This window comes from Physeter macrocephalus, chromosome 20 (genome assembly GCF_002837175.3).
Source record: "Physeter macrocephalus isolate SW-GA chromosome 20, ASM283717v5, whole genome shotgun sequence".
NCBI classification, from domain to species: domain Eukaryota; kingdom Metazoa; phylum Chordata; class Mammalia; order Artiodactyla; family Physeteridae; genus Physeter; species Physeter macrocephalus.
The window spans coordinates 25960337-25977591 of record NC_041233.1 but is presented as its reverse complement, the minus strand read 5'-3'; the positions used below and the strand labels follow the sequence as shown (position 1 = coordinate 25977591).

Genomic DNA, 17255 nt, shown 5'->3' with positions numbered 1-17255 from the left:
AATCATTAGAGAAATGCAAATCAAAACTACAGTTGAGGTATCACTTCACACCGGTCACAATGGCCATCATCAAAAAATCTACAAACAATAAATGCTGGAGAGGGTGTGGAGAAAAGGGAACCTTCTTGCTCTGTTGGTTGGAATGTAAATTGATACAGCCACTATGGAGAACAGTATGGAGGATCCTTAAAAAACTAAAAATAGAACTACCGTATGGCCCAGCAATCCTACTACTAGGCATATACCCTGAGAAAACCATAATTCAAGAAGAGTCATGCACCACAATGTTCACTGCAGCTCTATTTACAATAGCCAGGACATGGAAGCAACCTAAGTGTCCATCAACAGATGAATGGATAAAGAAGATTTGGCACATATATACAAGGGAATATTATTCAGCCATAAAAAGAGATGAAATTGAGTCATTTGTAGTGAGGTGGATGGACCTAGAGTCTGTCATACAGAGTGAAGTAAGTCAGAAAGAGAAAAACAAATACTGTATGCTAACATGTATATATGGAATCTACAAAAAAAAATTGGTTCTGAAGAACCTAAGGGCAGGACAGGAATAAAGACGCCGACGTAGAGAATGGACTTGAGGACACGTGGAGGGGGAAGGGTAAGCTGGGACGAAATGAGAGAGTGGCATGGACATATATACTCTACCAAATGTAAAATAGACAGCCAGTGGGAAGTAGCTGCATCCCACAGGGAGATCAGCTCAGTGCTTTGTGACCACCTAGAGGGGTGGGAGAGGGATCGGGGGAGGGAGATGCAAAAGGGAGGGGATATGGGGATCTATGTGTACATACAGCTGATTCACTTTGTTATACAGCAGAAACTAACACAACATTGTAAAGCAATTATACTCCAATAAAGATGTTAAAAAAAAATAAAGAGAGTGGTCAATTTTAGCATAACTGAATCCAGTGTCAGAGACGAGGCCTGAGACATAATTTAAACTGTGCCAAGGTGCTAAGCTAGTTTTTTCCTCAAAGCACATAGAGGTGGGATGGCTAGTGTGGGCAAAAAGGCAATGTGATTTCCTAACTTCCATGTTGTTACTGTAGAAGAGATATAACATTTAGAATTTTCTTAGTGTCATTTACAGAGAACTGAGAAATATCGTCAGTAGGTATGAAAGTCTTAATGAAGACACTTAAGAGCTAGGGATATTTTAAAAGGAAATGAACAAAGTCTACACATCAATTTTTTCTTTTCCATATAGTTCCTCCACTAATAGTTTTCATGGTGGCTGGAACTAAAAACCCAGTAAACTCCATTACAGTTCATTCAACATTCACAGTAAAAAAGATGAGTTAGCTTTTCTAATTATCATCAAATATGGTTACACAGTTTATGTTTAAAAAAAATCCAACAATTTGAAGAGAGGACTAGTTAAATCCAGGCAATGGAATAATAGAAAGCAGTTACTAGAATGAGTTAGATCTTCATGTGCTGCTAAGAAACAACCTCCAAGATATAACTAAATGAAAAATCAAGAGATTGAACAGTAAAGCCCAGTATACTTTCATTCGATGAAAACTGGGATATGTATTCATATACAAACTTGCACAAGCACGGGATATTTCTGGGTGGATTCAACAGAAACTAGCAACCAAAGCTACCTCATGGAGGGGAATTAATGGACTGGGGTAGGAGCAATGTTTACTTTTCATTATATATAAATACACTACTTTTATGATATATATATGTATCTCCTTTCTGTGCTGCTGTATTTTCTACTGCTTACAGGTGTTATTTCTGCAGTAAAAAGTAGATTAGAAACATTTTCCCATACCTTTAAATATTCTTAGAGACCATGCATTTTAAATGTGGATGTAGCATAATTTACTTAATCCTATTTTTGGATATTTAGTTTTTTTCCAATTTTGTTTTCTACCATAATTAACACTATAGTGAATATCTTTATAACATTTTAATAACATTTATCATTGTGCACATTTAAAATTTTAATTTCCTTAGGATAAATTTCTTTAAGGGTAATTAATTAATTTTAAGGCTTTATATCCACATTGCCAAACTCCTTTTCAAAATTATCTTATTAATGTATATACCCAACGCAGTCTTGCTATAAAAAAATTCTGTTTGATAATTTGAAAAGTGAAAGGCAGAATCTTGTTTTAAGTTACAGTTATTTGTTTATTAGGGAGGTTGAAAACTTTTTTTGTTTGTATGCCTACTGACCATTTGTATTTCTTGTTTTTATGAACTGTCTGATGACAACTTTTACCTATTTTCCTATTGGGGTATTTCTCTTCTTTTACTGATTTGTAAGACATATTCTCCCAGTTTGTCTACTACATATGTTGTGAATACTTCCTGTTATTTTGTCATTTGCCTTTTATTTCTATTGTTACATCAATATATTTATCTTTTCTTTAATATTTTTTCCACTGAATTTAGGCTGAGAAATGTCTTCCATACCATGAGGTCAAATAAATATTACCTTATATTTTCTTTTAGTTCACTTATGCTCATTTAACTTTTTTACTGCATCTAGATATTGAGTATGATGATTGGGAGTGATCAACCTTCATTTTTCCCAAAGAGTTATATTTTTGTTCTACTACCATATCTTAAGCAATGCGCCCTGTTCCTATCATTTTTAAACATTTTATTTTGAAATAATTTTAGATTTAAAAAAGAGTTGCAAAGATAGTAGAGTACTCCTGTACTCATCCTGACTTTATTAAATTCCTACACGTGTTTTCTTCCATTTTTGCTCTTTGGTCAAATCTTTGCAATGCATTTTAGAAACATGTTTATTCAAAACAGTAAAAAAGCAAAATTTTTATGTGTCTGAAAAATTATAATCATTTCCAGATTTCAGAGACGATTTTTATTTTCTGTTTACTTTATTTCCTAAATATTCTATAACAAGCAATATTACTTTTATAATCAGAAAAAAGCCAATTAACATTATTTTAAAGAATAACATGGGAACATTTAGCTATTCAGATAAAAGGTTAAGAACAACGCATTCAAGAATTTCAGCTAAGTGATATTTTATTCTGACAGTTTTCCATTCATGCTTTTAGAGTTTATTAATAATTGTAGCCACTTGGGAACAGAGCTTTCTGCAAAGTAAATCAGTATAAGCATCAGTGTTAAGTACAATGAAACTGGTCACTCTTAGAAAGATTCCTAAAAACTAAAGATCTTCACTACTTTCTGTACTCTTAGGCTTAGGGAAACACAAGCAGTGTTAGAGGAGGCATCTTAGAGAGTTTTTGAGGGAAACTTAGCACAATCTTTCTTCCCCACATGAAGTCTTCATCTTTAGAAGGCATATGCCAAATAAATCAGTCTGCATCTTTTGAAATGGAAATTCAAGGACCAATATTTCCCTAGCAGAGATTCTGGAAGAATTCCTCACAGAACTAAGCAGAAAGGATCACTGTACTTGGATAGCGTGGTCATTATGTGATATCAATAAAACAAGCTTTTTGGTAAAAACGGTGAGGTCACTGGCCATAGGACACTGGCCTTAGCATCTCAGAACACTGTAACTGATGAAGCTGGGAAACATAAGGCACACACACAAACTGAAGATATTGGTAAAAGGAGGTGGGTGGAAGAAAGGTTTTTCCATTTTGGCCTTTTTTGTTTTTTAAATTAATAGACTATTTTTCGGAGAAGTTTTAGGTTTACAGAAAAATTGAACAGAAAGTACAGGGTTCCTGTATACCCTCTCATCTTCCCATCCCTCAGTTTCCCCTATCATCAACGTCTTGCATTAGTTTGGTACCTTGCTACAATTAATGAGCCAATAATGATTTATGAAAGTCCATGGTTTACGTTAGGGTTCACTTGGTGTCGTTCATTCTATTTGATTTGAAACTGTATAATGATTTGTTATGCACCATTACAATACCACACAGAATAGCTTTACTGCTCAAAAAACTCCTGTACTCTACCTATTCATCCCTCTCTCTCCCCCCTCAGCCCTTGACAATCACTGATATTTTTACTGTCTTCATAGTTTTGCCTTTTCAGAATGTCATATAGTTGGATTTGTACAATTTGTAGCCCTTTCAAATTGGATTCTTTCATTTAGCACGCTGTGGTTGAGTTTCCTTTGTGTCATTTCATGGCTCGATAGCTCGCTGCTTTTGTTTTGTTTTGTTTTGTTTTTGCGGCTGTTGCAGAGCACAGGCTCCGGACGCGCAGGCTCAGCGGCCATGGCTCACGGGCCCAGCCGCTCTGTGGCATGTGGGATCCTCCTGGACTGGGGCACGAACCCGTGTCCCCTGCATCGGCAGGCAGACTCTTAACCACTGCGCCACCAGGGAAGCCCGCTCGTTGCTTTTTATGACTGAAGAATATTGTATGGATATAATATTGTATGGATATAATATTGTATGGATATATAATATTGTATGGATATATATATAAACAGTTTGTTTATACAGTCACCTATTGAAGGATATCCTGGCTGCTTCTAAGTTTTGTCAATTAAGAAAAGAGTGCTATAAACATTTGTGTGCAGGTTTTTATGTGGACATAAGTTTTCAACTCGTTTGGGCAACCAAGGAGCATGATTGCTGGATCATATGGTAAGACTGTGTCTTGTAAGAAACTGCTGAACTGTTTTCCAAAGTGGCTGTACCACTTTGCATTCCTATCAGCAATGAATGAAGAGCTCCTGGAGCTGCACATACTCACCCTATAGGCCACACACACAAACTCAAGATGCTGCTTAAACGATATGGGTGAAAGAATGTTTTTTTCCATTAAAAAAACAATTCTTTCTGTAAAATTTTTAAAAAATTTTTAAATTTTTATTTTTTAACATCTTTATTGGACTATAATTGCTTTACAATGGTGTGTTAGTTTCTGCTTTATAACAAAGTGAATCAGCTATACATATACATATATTCCCATATCTCCTCCTTCTTGCATCTCCCTCCCACTCTCCCTATCCCACCCTTTTAGGTGGTCACAAAGCACCGAACTGATCTCCCTGGGCTATGCAGCTGCTTCCCACTAGCTATTTATTTTACATTTGGTAGTGTATATATATCAATGGTACTCTCTAACTTTGTCCCAGCTTACCCTTCCCCCTCCCTGTGTTCTAAAGTCCATTCTCTACATCTGCGTCTTTATTCCTGTCCTGCCCCTAGGTTCATCATAACCATTTTTTTTTTAAGATTCCATATATATGTGTTAGCATATAGTATTTGTTTTTCTCTTTCTGACTTACAACACTCTGTATGACAGACTCTAGGTCCATCCACCTCACTACAAATGACTCAATTTCATCTCTTTTTATGGCTGAATAATATTCCCTTGTATATATGTGCCAAATCTTCTTTATCCATTCATCAGGTGACCATATGTGCATGGGTTTATCTCTGGGCTTTCTATCCTGTTCCATTGATCTATATTTGTGTTAAAAAACAATTCCTAATACTTAAAAATGAAAACTGCTCAAAACGTAAAGTATATGCCTTATATCCCATACTCACTTATCTATTTCACTGCTTGGTGAACCTATTATATTTTATGTTTGTTGTCTTCAGAAAGCTACATGATTCACTTCAGACACTTTTGGTAATCTCCAAGGATTTGGTTCAGATCCTTGAGGACTGGGTCAATGATCTAATGAACCATTTGCATTCCAGATTGCTATAATACTATGCTTTCCCTACTGTCTCTATCCCTCACCCCACCCCAACTTATTCATTTAATTTATCAATGTTCTTTATACAAGAGTAATATCGAACTACACACTGTACAGTAGTGACAAGTTAATTACATAGTTATTAAGAGATAATGTGGGAGTAGTAACATAAGTTATCATGTAATTACCTTTGTTCTCAGAGGCATTACCATGTAATTAAAGCAAACCCGATATAATATTTTACAGCAACTAAGAGTGCTGAATTCTATATTCTCCCTGTCCTTTTCCCTGTAAAAAATTTGTTGTCATTTCTGGATCAATTTAATTTTTCAGTTGTTTGTTCATTCTCCACCTTTCTTAGATATCTACACTTTAGTGATGATTTTATGGGCTCTCTTAGACTGGCCTGCTATACCTTCTAAACCAATGGTTACCAGATATATGCTGCCACATGGCACATGAGACAGTAAACTTAAAGGCTGTACTTCTTTTTAAAGGCTGTATTTTTATTATTATTACCTGTGCCTACTTTAAGAAACAGAATAAGATATAAATTAAAATGCTGACTAATTCGAATCCTCAATTTACTAGACTTATGCCACTACCACTCTGACACTTGTATACATATACAAACTTGTATAAGAAGCAAATGAAAATAAAGTAAAAACCTAGAACGCTATCAAAAGTATTTTGATTTATTCAATCAAACAACATTTATTGAATGCCTATCATCACTAGGCACTGTGCTAGACACCAAAGGATTCAAAGATGGATAAAACATAGTGTTAATCCTTGAGGATTTTATAGTTTTAGGAGAAAAAGCCACATAAATACTTTAAAAATAATCCTGGCATGGGCTTCCCTGGTGGCACAGTGGTTGAGAATCTGCCTGCTAATGCAGGGGACACGGGTTCAAGCCCTGGTCTGGGAAGATCCCATGTGCCGCGGAGCAACTGGGCCTGTGAGCCACAACTACTGAGCCTGCGCATCTGGAGCCTGTGCTCTGGAACAAGAGAGGCCGTGACAGTGAGAGGCCTGTGCACCGCGATGAAGAGTGGCCCCCGCTTGCCACAACTAGAGAACGCCCTCGCACAGAAACGAAGACCCAACACAGACAAAAATAAATAAATAAATAAATTTATAAATAATAATAATAATAATAATCCTGGCAGAAGTGTGGAGAATGAATTTACTAGGAAAGAGACTGGTGGCAGAGAGATCACGTAGGAGTCTACTGGAATATTCTAGGAGCATTTCTCAAAGTGTGGTCCCTGCACCAGCAGCTCTAGTGTGACCTAAGTCCCACCCTAGACCTATCAAATCAGAAACTCTGAGGATAGGACCCAGCAATTTATCTTTTAACAAGTCCTCCAGGTGATTCTGATGCATGCTCCATTTTGAGAACCATTGTTCTAGGGTGACAGATAATAAGGATAGGATGGAGAATAAATAGTGATTTGATGCGGGTGCTGATGAAATTTTAAAAATTGAGAACAATTCTGTGGCTTAAAGCTTAGGAAACTATGTGGAAAATGAAACATGGAGTATGTCCCAGCCTCAGTTCATGTCAAGTGCTCTTCACCAGAGTCTCATTGCTTTTCCTGTGAAGGAGCTACATCTTACCCCACTCCCAGTAAGAAACAGCAGTAAAGATCCTAGGTAGGACATGACAAGGGTGCTGTTATTTGAGGCACTGGACATTCCACTGGGCAAATCGAATCTAGAGATCTACTGGATAACTTCAATATGTTCTATGAAATCTTGCCAGGAGCCTCTGACCTGTATGCTATTGTCTATTAACAGCAGGAACTGATGTTCAGGATTATGATCTTGAGAATCAGTTTTCATAGTCATACTACAGGTATTAAGGGAAATAAATAATAAATGCTGCTTGCTTCCTTTCCTAACACGTGTTCTCTCCACATCTACCTCCATTTTAAATAACAGTAAAGAAAAGGTAGCTGTGATCAGTCTGTCACTGGATTATTCACATATACATTCTAGCATAGTTTAATGTTAAGTCAAGGTGACCTGATACGAAAGTATGGCCTAACCTGCTATTTCCTGACTCACTCCCTTTCTGACAAAATACCTCAATAACCAAGTTCTTAGATATACTGACTAGAATGGTTTCTATCTGACGGTAGGAGGTAAGTTTATCTGTAGCTATGCATATGATTAATTGACTTATTTATTCATACAACGAAAATTTACTATCTACTCTATGCCAGGCACTGTGGTGGGTCCTGAGGATACATTGGTGAATAAGACACATAGTGTCCCTGCTCTCTTGAAGCTTATATATATATATATATATATATATATATATATATATATATTTTTTTTTTTTTTTTTTTTTTTTTTTTTTTTGCGGTACGCAGGCCTCTCACTGTTGTGGCCTCTCCCTTGTGGAGCACGGGCTCCAGATGCGCAGGCTCAGCGGCCACGGCTCACGGGCCCAGCCGCTCCGCGGCATGTGGGATCTTCCTGGACCGGGGCATGAACCCGCATCCCTTGCATCGGCAGGCGGACTCTCAACCACTGCGCCACCAGGGAAGCCCGAAGCTTATATTTTAATGGGGGAGATTTTTAAAGAAGTAATAAGTTAGTAATTAAGATAATAAAAAAGTAAGTAAGATAATTCCAGAGAATCTTAAGTCCTATTAAGGAAAACGACTGTGTGTAGCAGTACAGAATAGTGAAGGGACCCATGTTAGATAGGATGGTTAGAGAACACTTCTAAGTTGAGACTGAGGATGGGAAAGACATAGCCATGTAGAGTAGGGAAGAGCATATTAGGCAAAGGGAACTCCACGTGCAAAGTGTCTAAGGCCTTAAAGAAGACCAGCATAGCCACTGCATGCAAGCAAAGGTGAAAGTGGCATGAAATACAGATTCAGAGATAGCCGATCATGTAGATCCTTTTAGGCCACTATAGGAGTTTAGACTTTTAGTCTAAGTGCAACTAGAAGCCACTGAAGGGTTGTAAGCAGTGGAGTGAAATAATTTGATTTCTCCTTAAAGTGAGTACTTTGTCTACTGTGTAGGAAAATGGAATAGAATGCAAAAATGACTGAAAGTATGGAGCTCAGTCAGGAAGCTACTGTAGTAAGCAAAAAACAGGCCTGAGTTAAAGTGGCAGAAAAGAAAAAGCACAAAAAAGGATGGATTTGAGATAAGATATGAGATATAGCCTTAAAATTGAGTCAAAAGAACTCTCTGAAGGTTTGGACAGAAGGAAAGGAAGGTATTAAGAATGATTCCTAGGTTTCCAGCTTAAGATATAAGCTGTTTGATGTTCCATGTATTGTGTGATAGATGGATCATGCTGTAGGGAACATTTTCAGACCTCTAAGTATGAGAAAAAGGGCAAAGACAAAGCATGCAAACATACATGTGTATAGAGCCCACCCATCCATTACCCTTTTAAGGAAAACTGCCTCACCTCCAGCATTGTTGAGGGGGTCAGTTGATGTATTTGGAGCATGTAAATCAACCCTTACTGCTAACTGGACCAAGGCCAGGGCATCTGACACCAGATGTTCTTCCAGTATCCTATTTATGAATGGCACAAAAAGTGAATTGAGCTAACCTACTGTTCTCTTTCAGGAGCCAGAATGGAAAGCAAAGAAGGACCAGAAAGACCAGGAAGGGAAGAAGCAGACATGCACTGCAGCTGAGTGACATTAATGTGTAAGCAATGGAGTGAAGATCCATGAATACCTGCTGTTGAGGTCTCTAGAACTGATGGAATCTAGAATCATCATCTGGCTCCACTCTCAGTAAAAACTTGTCCAGTTTTGGTTCTTGCTTGAGATTCCTTTTATGACAGGTAACACATATGAATCCTTAGTATGTGTCAGGTACTGTTCCTTCATAAACATTATTTCATTCAGCTTTTACTATAACCTAAATAAGATAGGTAATTTACCCTCATTTTTATAAATGAGAAAACTGAGGCTCAGAGATGTCAAGTAACTTGTCCATAGTCCCACAACTAGTTAATGCCAGAACAAGGACTCAAATCCATGTCTTTTGACCCACTGCCTTAACCACTGTGTTATAATGTCTCCCTTAATGCTTATGTGCTTCCTTAAAAAAAATTCCTTATTCTGAGCCAGATGAAATGGGTTTCTGTTCCTTTGACCAAAGGAGTCAGATGAAACAGTGCCTTAAAGCCAAAGTATGGCTGCCCAACTAGATCCTGCACCCCTGCCCCTGCTTCCATGACAATGAGCCCCTTCACATAGTTGTCATTCTTAAGAAAACTGAATAGAACAAAATAAATTACTGTATTGTGGGGATTTTGAAATGCACATATATAAAACAGAATGATATATTATAATCATAAATCTGTATCGTTTCTTTTTCCTCTCTCTTTGAATACTTCAATATAGAATATATATAGAATATATAGATATATAGAGAATATAGAATATATTCTATAGATATATAGAATAGAGATCGAATATAGATCTCTGTATATAGAATATAGATCGAATAGAATAGAGATCGAAATACAACTGTGAAAAACCAGTTTCTTCCTCTACCTTCTGAAAAATTAAAAGAAGGAGCTCTGGTTGTGTCCACTTATGTAACAAAATTTTTCAACCTGCTATTCCAAGGCTTAAAGGCTTAACTCAGGGTAGAATTTGGCTTATAACTATATAGCATTTCAAAGGCAAAGAAAACTCCCCATCACCTTTCACTGTTCTTTTTGACAGAGTCTGTTACTCCTAGGCTTTAGAATTGTTCATACCTCAGACATCATCATTTTTATGAGTTATTTAGGCAAGCTGGGGCAGTAGTGCAAGAAAGCATGAGTTTACTGTAAGGCACCAAATAAATGATTGTAGATATGGGAAGAAGACTAATTTTAAATATAATGGTAAAACTTATTTTTAATAAATTTTCAGTTTTGTGTTCATCATCCTAGGTGACGTATTTCAACTGTGGTGTTTTTCTAGTCATTTGCAAGACAGGAGGTAGAGTGTTTATACGAATACCTTTCATCAAATTCAATAGCTAATACAGTTTCTCTAGAAGGTAAGCAACTTCTCAATCTGACCTGTGTCTTTCCCACAGTTGTGCAATCAACTTTTACCTTTAAGATGATGACTAACTTACAGCAGGCTAGAATATTTTAGATTCTTCTTTAATGAAGGAAGGTATTAAGAAAACAGGGGTGGCATTGACAGTTTTATGTGTCTAGGTCATTTAGGTTAAACATTTAAACCTAAATGTTTAATAAAGATGCTAACTGGGTATTTTTTCCTTTATAGGATGTGTTTTAAATATTTTATAATTGCTTTATCACTTCCTTAAAATTGAGTTTTCAGAAAAACCGTGTACTTCTGCTGATATGAGTACAGATCACTGTCTCTTTATATTGTGTTCTAGTGTTAGCCTAATTACTAGAATGAGAAAAAAGTCTGAAAAACCTTTAGCCATTAAATTCATATATTTAACAAGTTACAACCTTGAAATCTTGCTCTACCTGAAAGCGCCATTAAAAGTGCTTGACTATTATTACTAGAGGAAATTTTTAATAAAAGCTAATTAAGCTATGAAACTCCCAAATGGTTAACTGATTTTAGGGGCTAAATTTCTGGTACTTCTAATTATCCTCTGATGGCTTTACTTAGTGTTTCACAACCATGACAGACGACAATGAAAAACCGCAGTGAAATTCATCCACCCTGACACTGTGCTAAGCACCAGCTTCTCCCTCTCCAAGTAAAATCAATACTCTGTTTGAGTAAACACGTTTACAGCTTTATTAGGATGTCTTGCTTGTTCTGTAACAGCTACTTGAAGCTGTGGTAACAAATCGACTCAACTCTGTTAAACCTAGAGAGCTGGGTAAGAGGCCCATCGATAAGGCTGTTATAAAAATAAACTGCAGGAGATCAGAAAGCTGGAGCAAACAGTCTGGTAAATGTCAATATTTTCCCTTACAGAGGATGACAAAAACAGTGAGATTATGTGGAAAGTCTTTTTTTCCCCCTTAAAAATGTCTCTTGTTTCAACTGGATAAAGCATTTCTACTTTTTGTGTACAACTCTTCTAAATGAAATTTTTGCTTCTTAATGCCCATGTGCATCTGGAACAGGAAGCTTATGTAAATACTTGGTATTTCTCCTACCATTTCAGATTCTTTATTTTCCTTTATATAAAGAGGCTTATTTTGGTCTTCATTGACTTTATAAAATGACCTTATTCAAGTTATTTGGAATACCCGTGGTGGCTTAGTCTTACCTTCTTTTTATTAATGAAACAAAATTTCTGTCAACCACATTTGGGAGGTCATTTCAACACAGTGTTCACTCTTGCTATAATATTGGTGAGACCTGATGTTGTACCTTCCAAATTAGGCTTTCCAAATTAATGCATTTAACAAGAGCAAACAGCGTTAGCTATAGTCAGGCTACATAACCTCCTGACAAGTGGTAGGACGTAAAAATGTCTGCTACCTATTAGGAGCAAGCCTCCACAGTGGCTACAGCTCTACCAAACAAGAACTCACATACCCTCTTTTAGATGTTTACAGGTTGCTCAAAGAACTAACATATGGCAGGAAATTCCCACTTCAGTTTGGCTGGCTTAGACTACCCAGATGTGACAAAGTAATGGTTTCCCCCTGCTGAAAAAGGCTCAGATGTAAACTTTTTTTCCTTTCATTTTTTATGTAGTTTAATTAGTAAAATTTTATTTTGTTTTGACTTCATATTGACTACCAACTAGTCATGAACTTAAGTAACAACTTGTGACTCCTATGTTAGAAAACACAGATTTTTCTGGAAAAAGGAAATCAACAAACATTAAATTTTGAAATAACTTAAAAAGCTACTGTGCCCATCAGGGTAAGGTTGGACCTAGCAGGTATTTGCATAATGAAAACCAAAGCCTAAGTGGTGTCAGATGGTGTAGTGACTGACATGCACAGAAAGTCAATTCAGAGCAAAGGTTCCTTCACCACAGCTAAGCACAATACATCCTGCCACACAAAGTGAGCAACTGAGCAGTATGGTATAATATATAGGCAGTGGTCAGTGCTATAACAATGAGGATAACTTACCTGCTCTTTCTGGCGTATGAAAATGGAAACTTGTCAAACTGTATTAACATGGCATGGGATATTGCATTTGAATTGAAAAAAAAAAAAAAAAAAGCCAAACCAAAAAAACCGTTCTATGCCCCTAATTCAGGAAATAAGCTCCTGAAGAGTACTAAGCAGTATGTTTTACTTGTATGGATAAGGTGCCCTTGCACCCCAACCCCTTTCAAAATACTGCTTTAAAGATCATTCCTCCTTATGGAACAAAAATGTTAGAATCTGAATTTTAAACCTAATGTGTGATCTCTTGATGTGGTTCCCAAAATAAAAGTTTAGCATATGCTTCTGTTTATTGTTAAAGTTAAACATCTTGGATACCCACATACCAAAAAAACTACATCAAAAGCTTCTATCCATTTGGGGTATCAACTCTTGACCTATGTATTTCCAAAAGGCCTATATAACAGACTACTTAACTGACAATTTTCATTTGGGTTATGAACACATGCAATCACTGGATCATGAATTAACGAGCCAGGAGATCTGGCTCCTAGTATTGCATATTTACAATTAACTCCCCTTCCTCATCCATCAAATGGGGGCTTTTTAATAGACCATGTTAGGTTTTCATACCTAACATCAACTCATTCAAGAGAGTTGCTTTTTATGAGCAACCAGATAAAATGTGGATAGGGTCAAATGGGGATTTGTTTCATCTCATTTCATTCTGATTCAGATAAAACCTCATTTGAACATAGTTTCACTATTGAAAGTTTGAAAACCTGAAAACCAGAAACGTGATTTTAAAAAATACTGCCTTTCAGCATTAACATTTTAAGCAATATAATTAAAAACAAAAAGACTTACCAGGACAAAGTCATAGCTGCTAGAGTGTTAGAATAAGGAGATGACAGTAAGCTTATTTATGCCCTAATTCATAAGCAAGATAACTAATTTTGTTACTATTTAACTCAATTCAAAAACCTGTATTTGATCAACTGACAATTTCTCACAGCAGGGTGGTTCTAAAATTCAAAGAGCACTTGATGACAGAAACTGGTTTTAATTTTCCGTTTATTTCATGGGATAGAAATAAAACATACATATCTTAATTTTATAAAATGTCAATGTAAACTGGATAATTAAATGAAAAATAAATTAAGATCCTGTGTTCATACCCCAGGTTTGGGAACTCATATCTGAAGTGAGAATAGCTGTAAATTTAGTAATTGCATTGATAATTTTTGTTTGTTTTATTCAGACCCCTGTTTATAGTAAATAGCCATATAACATCAGAGGTTACACTTCATACAAATTTTCATACAGTTTGGGAAGTTGTTTGTAATAACTTATGCACCACTGGTTAAGACTTCTGCTAGGTCACAAGGTTGGCCAGGCTATGCATCAGTACTACCGACATGTGATTTCATTTATTTTGATTATATTAATTACAAAACCAATAAAGGCACATTGTAACAAATTCAAACATCTATGAGACAAGATTTTAAATTGAATACACTCAGCTTTATGAAAACTTACTATATTGCTCCTACCTTTTTTTCATTTTGCTACTGACTGATGAAATCTCTGTTAAGTCATAGATTGCCCCAGTCTACAGACTAGTGTTTAGAAAAGCACTTTGGCTATTTTTCCTCACTTGGAGGGGAAGACAAGAGGATACTAATGGAATGGAGTATAACAAACTGATCAGAGGTAAGAACTTGGGGGGTCAAACTTTCAGTTTGAATCCTGGTTTTCACTGTGACCTTGGGCAAATTACTTAATCTCTCGAACCTCTGAGACCAGAGGAACTGTCCAGTTGAGCCCAGGCCCAGCTGCCAATTCACAGATTTGTGGAGCTAAATAAATGGTTGTTGTTTTAGGTCACTAAGTTTTGAGGGTGGTGTGTTATGCAGCAAAACCTAACTGATACAGATTGGATGAATCTGACAGATAAGGTAGGTAGAATTGACCAAATCCATGTAAGAGCAGCTTGGACTGCTACGGGATTCAAGTGAGTTCCATTTGACTCACAAATATCGTAGGCCAGGAAACTGATATACATATATTTTGTCATATCACAATTCTGTCTAACAAAATTAACTTCAGATATTTTGCTTGTGACATTTCTTCTGGCCCTCTGCTACTAAATGAAATCTTTTTTTTTTTTTTTTTTTTTGCGGTACGCGGGCCTCTCACTGCTGTGGCCTCTCCCGTTGCGGAGCACAGGCTCCGGACGCGCAGGCTCAGCGGCCATGGCTCACGAGCCCAGCCGCTCCGCGGCATGTGGGATCCTCCCAGACCGGGGCGCGAACCCGGTTCCCCTGCATCGGCAGGCGGACGCGCAACCGCTGCGCCACCAGGGAAGCCCTAAATGAAATCTTATAAATACCAACATTGTTTACTTAGAATAAGCATTTCTTAATAATCATCAAATATAGGAGATGTAAGGTTCATAATTAAGTTTTGGGGTCTGATAGCCTCCATGGCTCAGACTATCTCTGAATTATCCAAATCTCCAGAAGACAAAGCCTTTTGAATTCCATTATCTATTTACAATTGCTTCTAGATGGAGGCCATCCAGGATACAAGATCTTTGAGGGAACATTCCTGTTTGTGAAAAATTCCAGACTTTATCCTAAAATCATCCTGTATCCCATGTTAATGAAAGTTGTTTCTCATTTTTGTCATGGCTCGAGGATCATCTTTACCTCTTTAGACCCACAAAGGCTTAAATAATCTTAGGCAAGACTCTTGAAATTTGCTCCTGGTCCAATGTCAACTTATCAAAATCTCTGGATGTGAAACATCAGAGTAGCATGTCATGAAGCATCCTAAGACTGTGCAAGGTGTGAATCTCTCTTCCCTTTCCCCCTATGTGAACTTGAGCTGCTGTGTGTGGTGTATTTCAAATTCCTAATGACCAAGTCAATCCCATACCTCATTTGATGGTTTTAAGGGAAACTGCTTAAGAAATCAAACACCAAAGATGTCCTGCTAGAGGTAAAAGACAGGGAAAGGGATCGTTGTTGCTGTGGGATGGGGTAGGAGTGTGCAGCAATCATCTTGGTTACCATCCACAAGTAAATCTTCTGCATACAGTGGGTTATATGAAGGTTTCGTTTTTGGGTGAAGAAGTGTGAGAAATGATATATTCAACACTCAATAACACCAAGTTATTTTCTAGTCCTATGAGTTGACAGTGAAGGAAGGGGGTGGTGTAGAAAAAAAAATCAGAAGAATTCTACACCACTTCTTTGTACAACACAATGAAGCAGCAGTTAAGAAGAATGGGAGAGTAAGTTACAAATGTTTGGGAATAAAAAGCAAGGTGAGAATAGAAAATATAAACATAACTTAGAGATTCCCTATGGTTCTCTGAAGTATAGACAGGCGCTACTTGAAAAGGAAGTAATATCCTTGCTCTGGCAACTTATATCTTTTTTTTAAAACAAAAAGTCTTTTCTGAACATGAATTAGAAAGTGAAATTAATGCTCCTTTTTATTAGATGGGAAATAGGCTAATTATTTACACTGTGATTGCTAAGTGGCTTTAAAAGTCATTTTCATATTGTAGGTAATATCGTTTAGGATAATACATTTTCCCTGATAAAGCTGTCATGAGAAATTGGAAAATAAAAGTATTAAAGGCAGCACAGTTACTTTACTATCATTCAAATAAACTATTCTAAGCTATATATGGCTCTTAACGTTTAATGAAGCTTTTTTAAACCTAAGAATGTTGGTCCTTGGGTAAGGTCTCTAGTCTTTTTTCTGAGAGTTAGATGTACGTCCCTGGATATAATCTGTCAAAGGTGTACTCACTTTTAGTCTAAAGATGATTTGTAGGTCTAGTTCATATTCCTACAGCTGCCATAACACATACAACTAAATCATATTAGATTAACACAGGCTGGTATTGACAGCCCACTGGGAACATATTGATTAGGTCCCCTTTCATGTTATTTGTTATGATTTTTCTTCTCAGTTTCATTTACTGGGAAGACACAGGGGAAGAGATTTCACAGGGAACAATGACAGTGCCTGTCACAAAATGTTCTCAATGTTTCCATTTGTTACTATGGCAGTGACAAAGAGGGTTCCAAATGAAAAGGCAGACCTGCTGTGACAAAGCACAGCAGGACAACAGGAAGAAATTTTCTACTGACCTGGGAAATTAGGAAATCATACTTAGAGATTATAGAATTGTCTCCATTTCCAAGGGTACAATCGTGGCGCTTTGGCTTTTGAGGGAGAATGTGAAAAGGGTAGTTCCATCAGGGCTGGCTAGTGACAAGTAAAGGGCAGACATTAGAAAGTGTTTAAGATCTCCAAATAGAACAAGGAGGTATGCTTGTAGAGGTTAGAGGGATTTGTCACTGTCACCAAACCCTCGAGATGGAACTATGAATTTAATTTATGTTCCTTTGGGGTACTCATTTTAAAATTATACATGAAAATCTATGATGTAGTCATGTATCTCTTATGTGGCTAATAAGAACGCATGGCACTCTGGTATTGGGATATGTAACATCAGCACACGGTAGGTGA

At 36.9% G+C, this 17255-nt stretch overlaps 1 protein-coding gene across 13 annotated transcripts in view; it reads right to left on the bottom strand.

The window, feature by feature from the left end:
* Positions 1 to 17255, bottom strand: part of ADK (adenosine kinase) — a 494936-nt gene that overhangs the window by 10730 nt on the left and 466951 nt on the right. For 4 of the 13 annotated variants that reach the window (XR_002893073.3, XR_003677644.2, XM_024132040.3 and 1 more), the window contains one exon: positions 9371 to 9467. The exons of the other annotated variants lie outside the window; for them this stretch is intronic. Coding sequence is in view for 2 of the 4 variants with exons in the window: in XM_024132040.3 (XP_023987808.1) it covers positions 9411 to 9467 (57 nt within the window). In the remaining 2 variants the exon portion in view is untranslated. The remainder of the gene's footprint in view (positions 1 to 9370; positions 9468 to 17255) is intronic. 13 annotated transcript variants of the gene reach the window in all.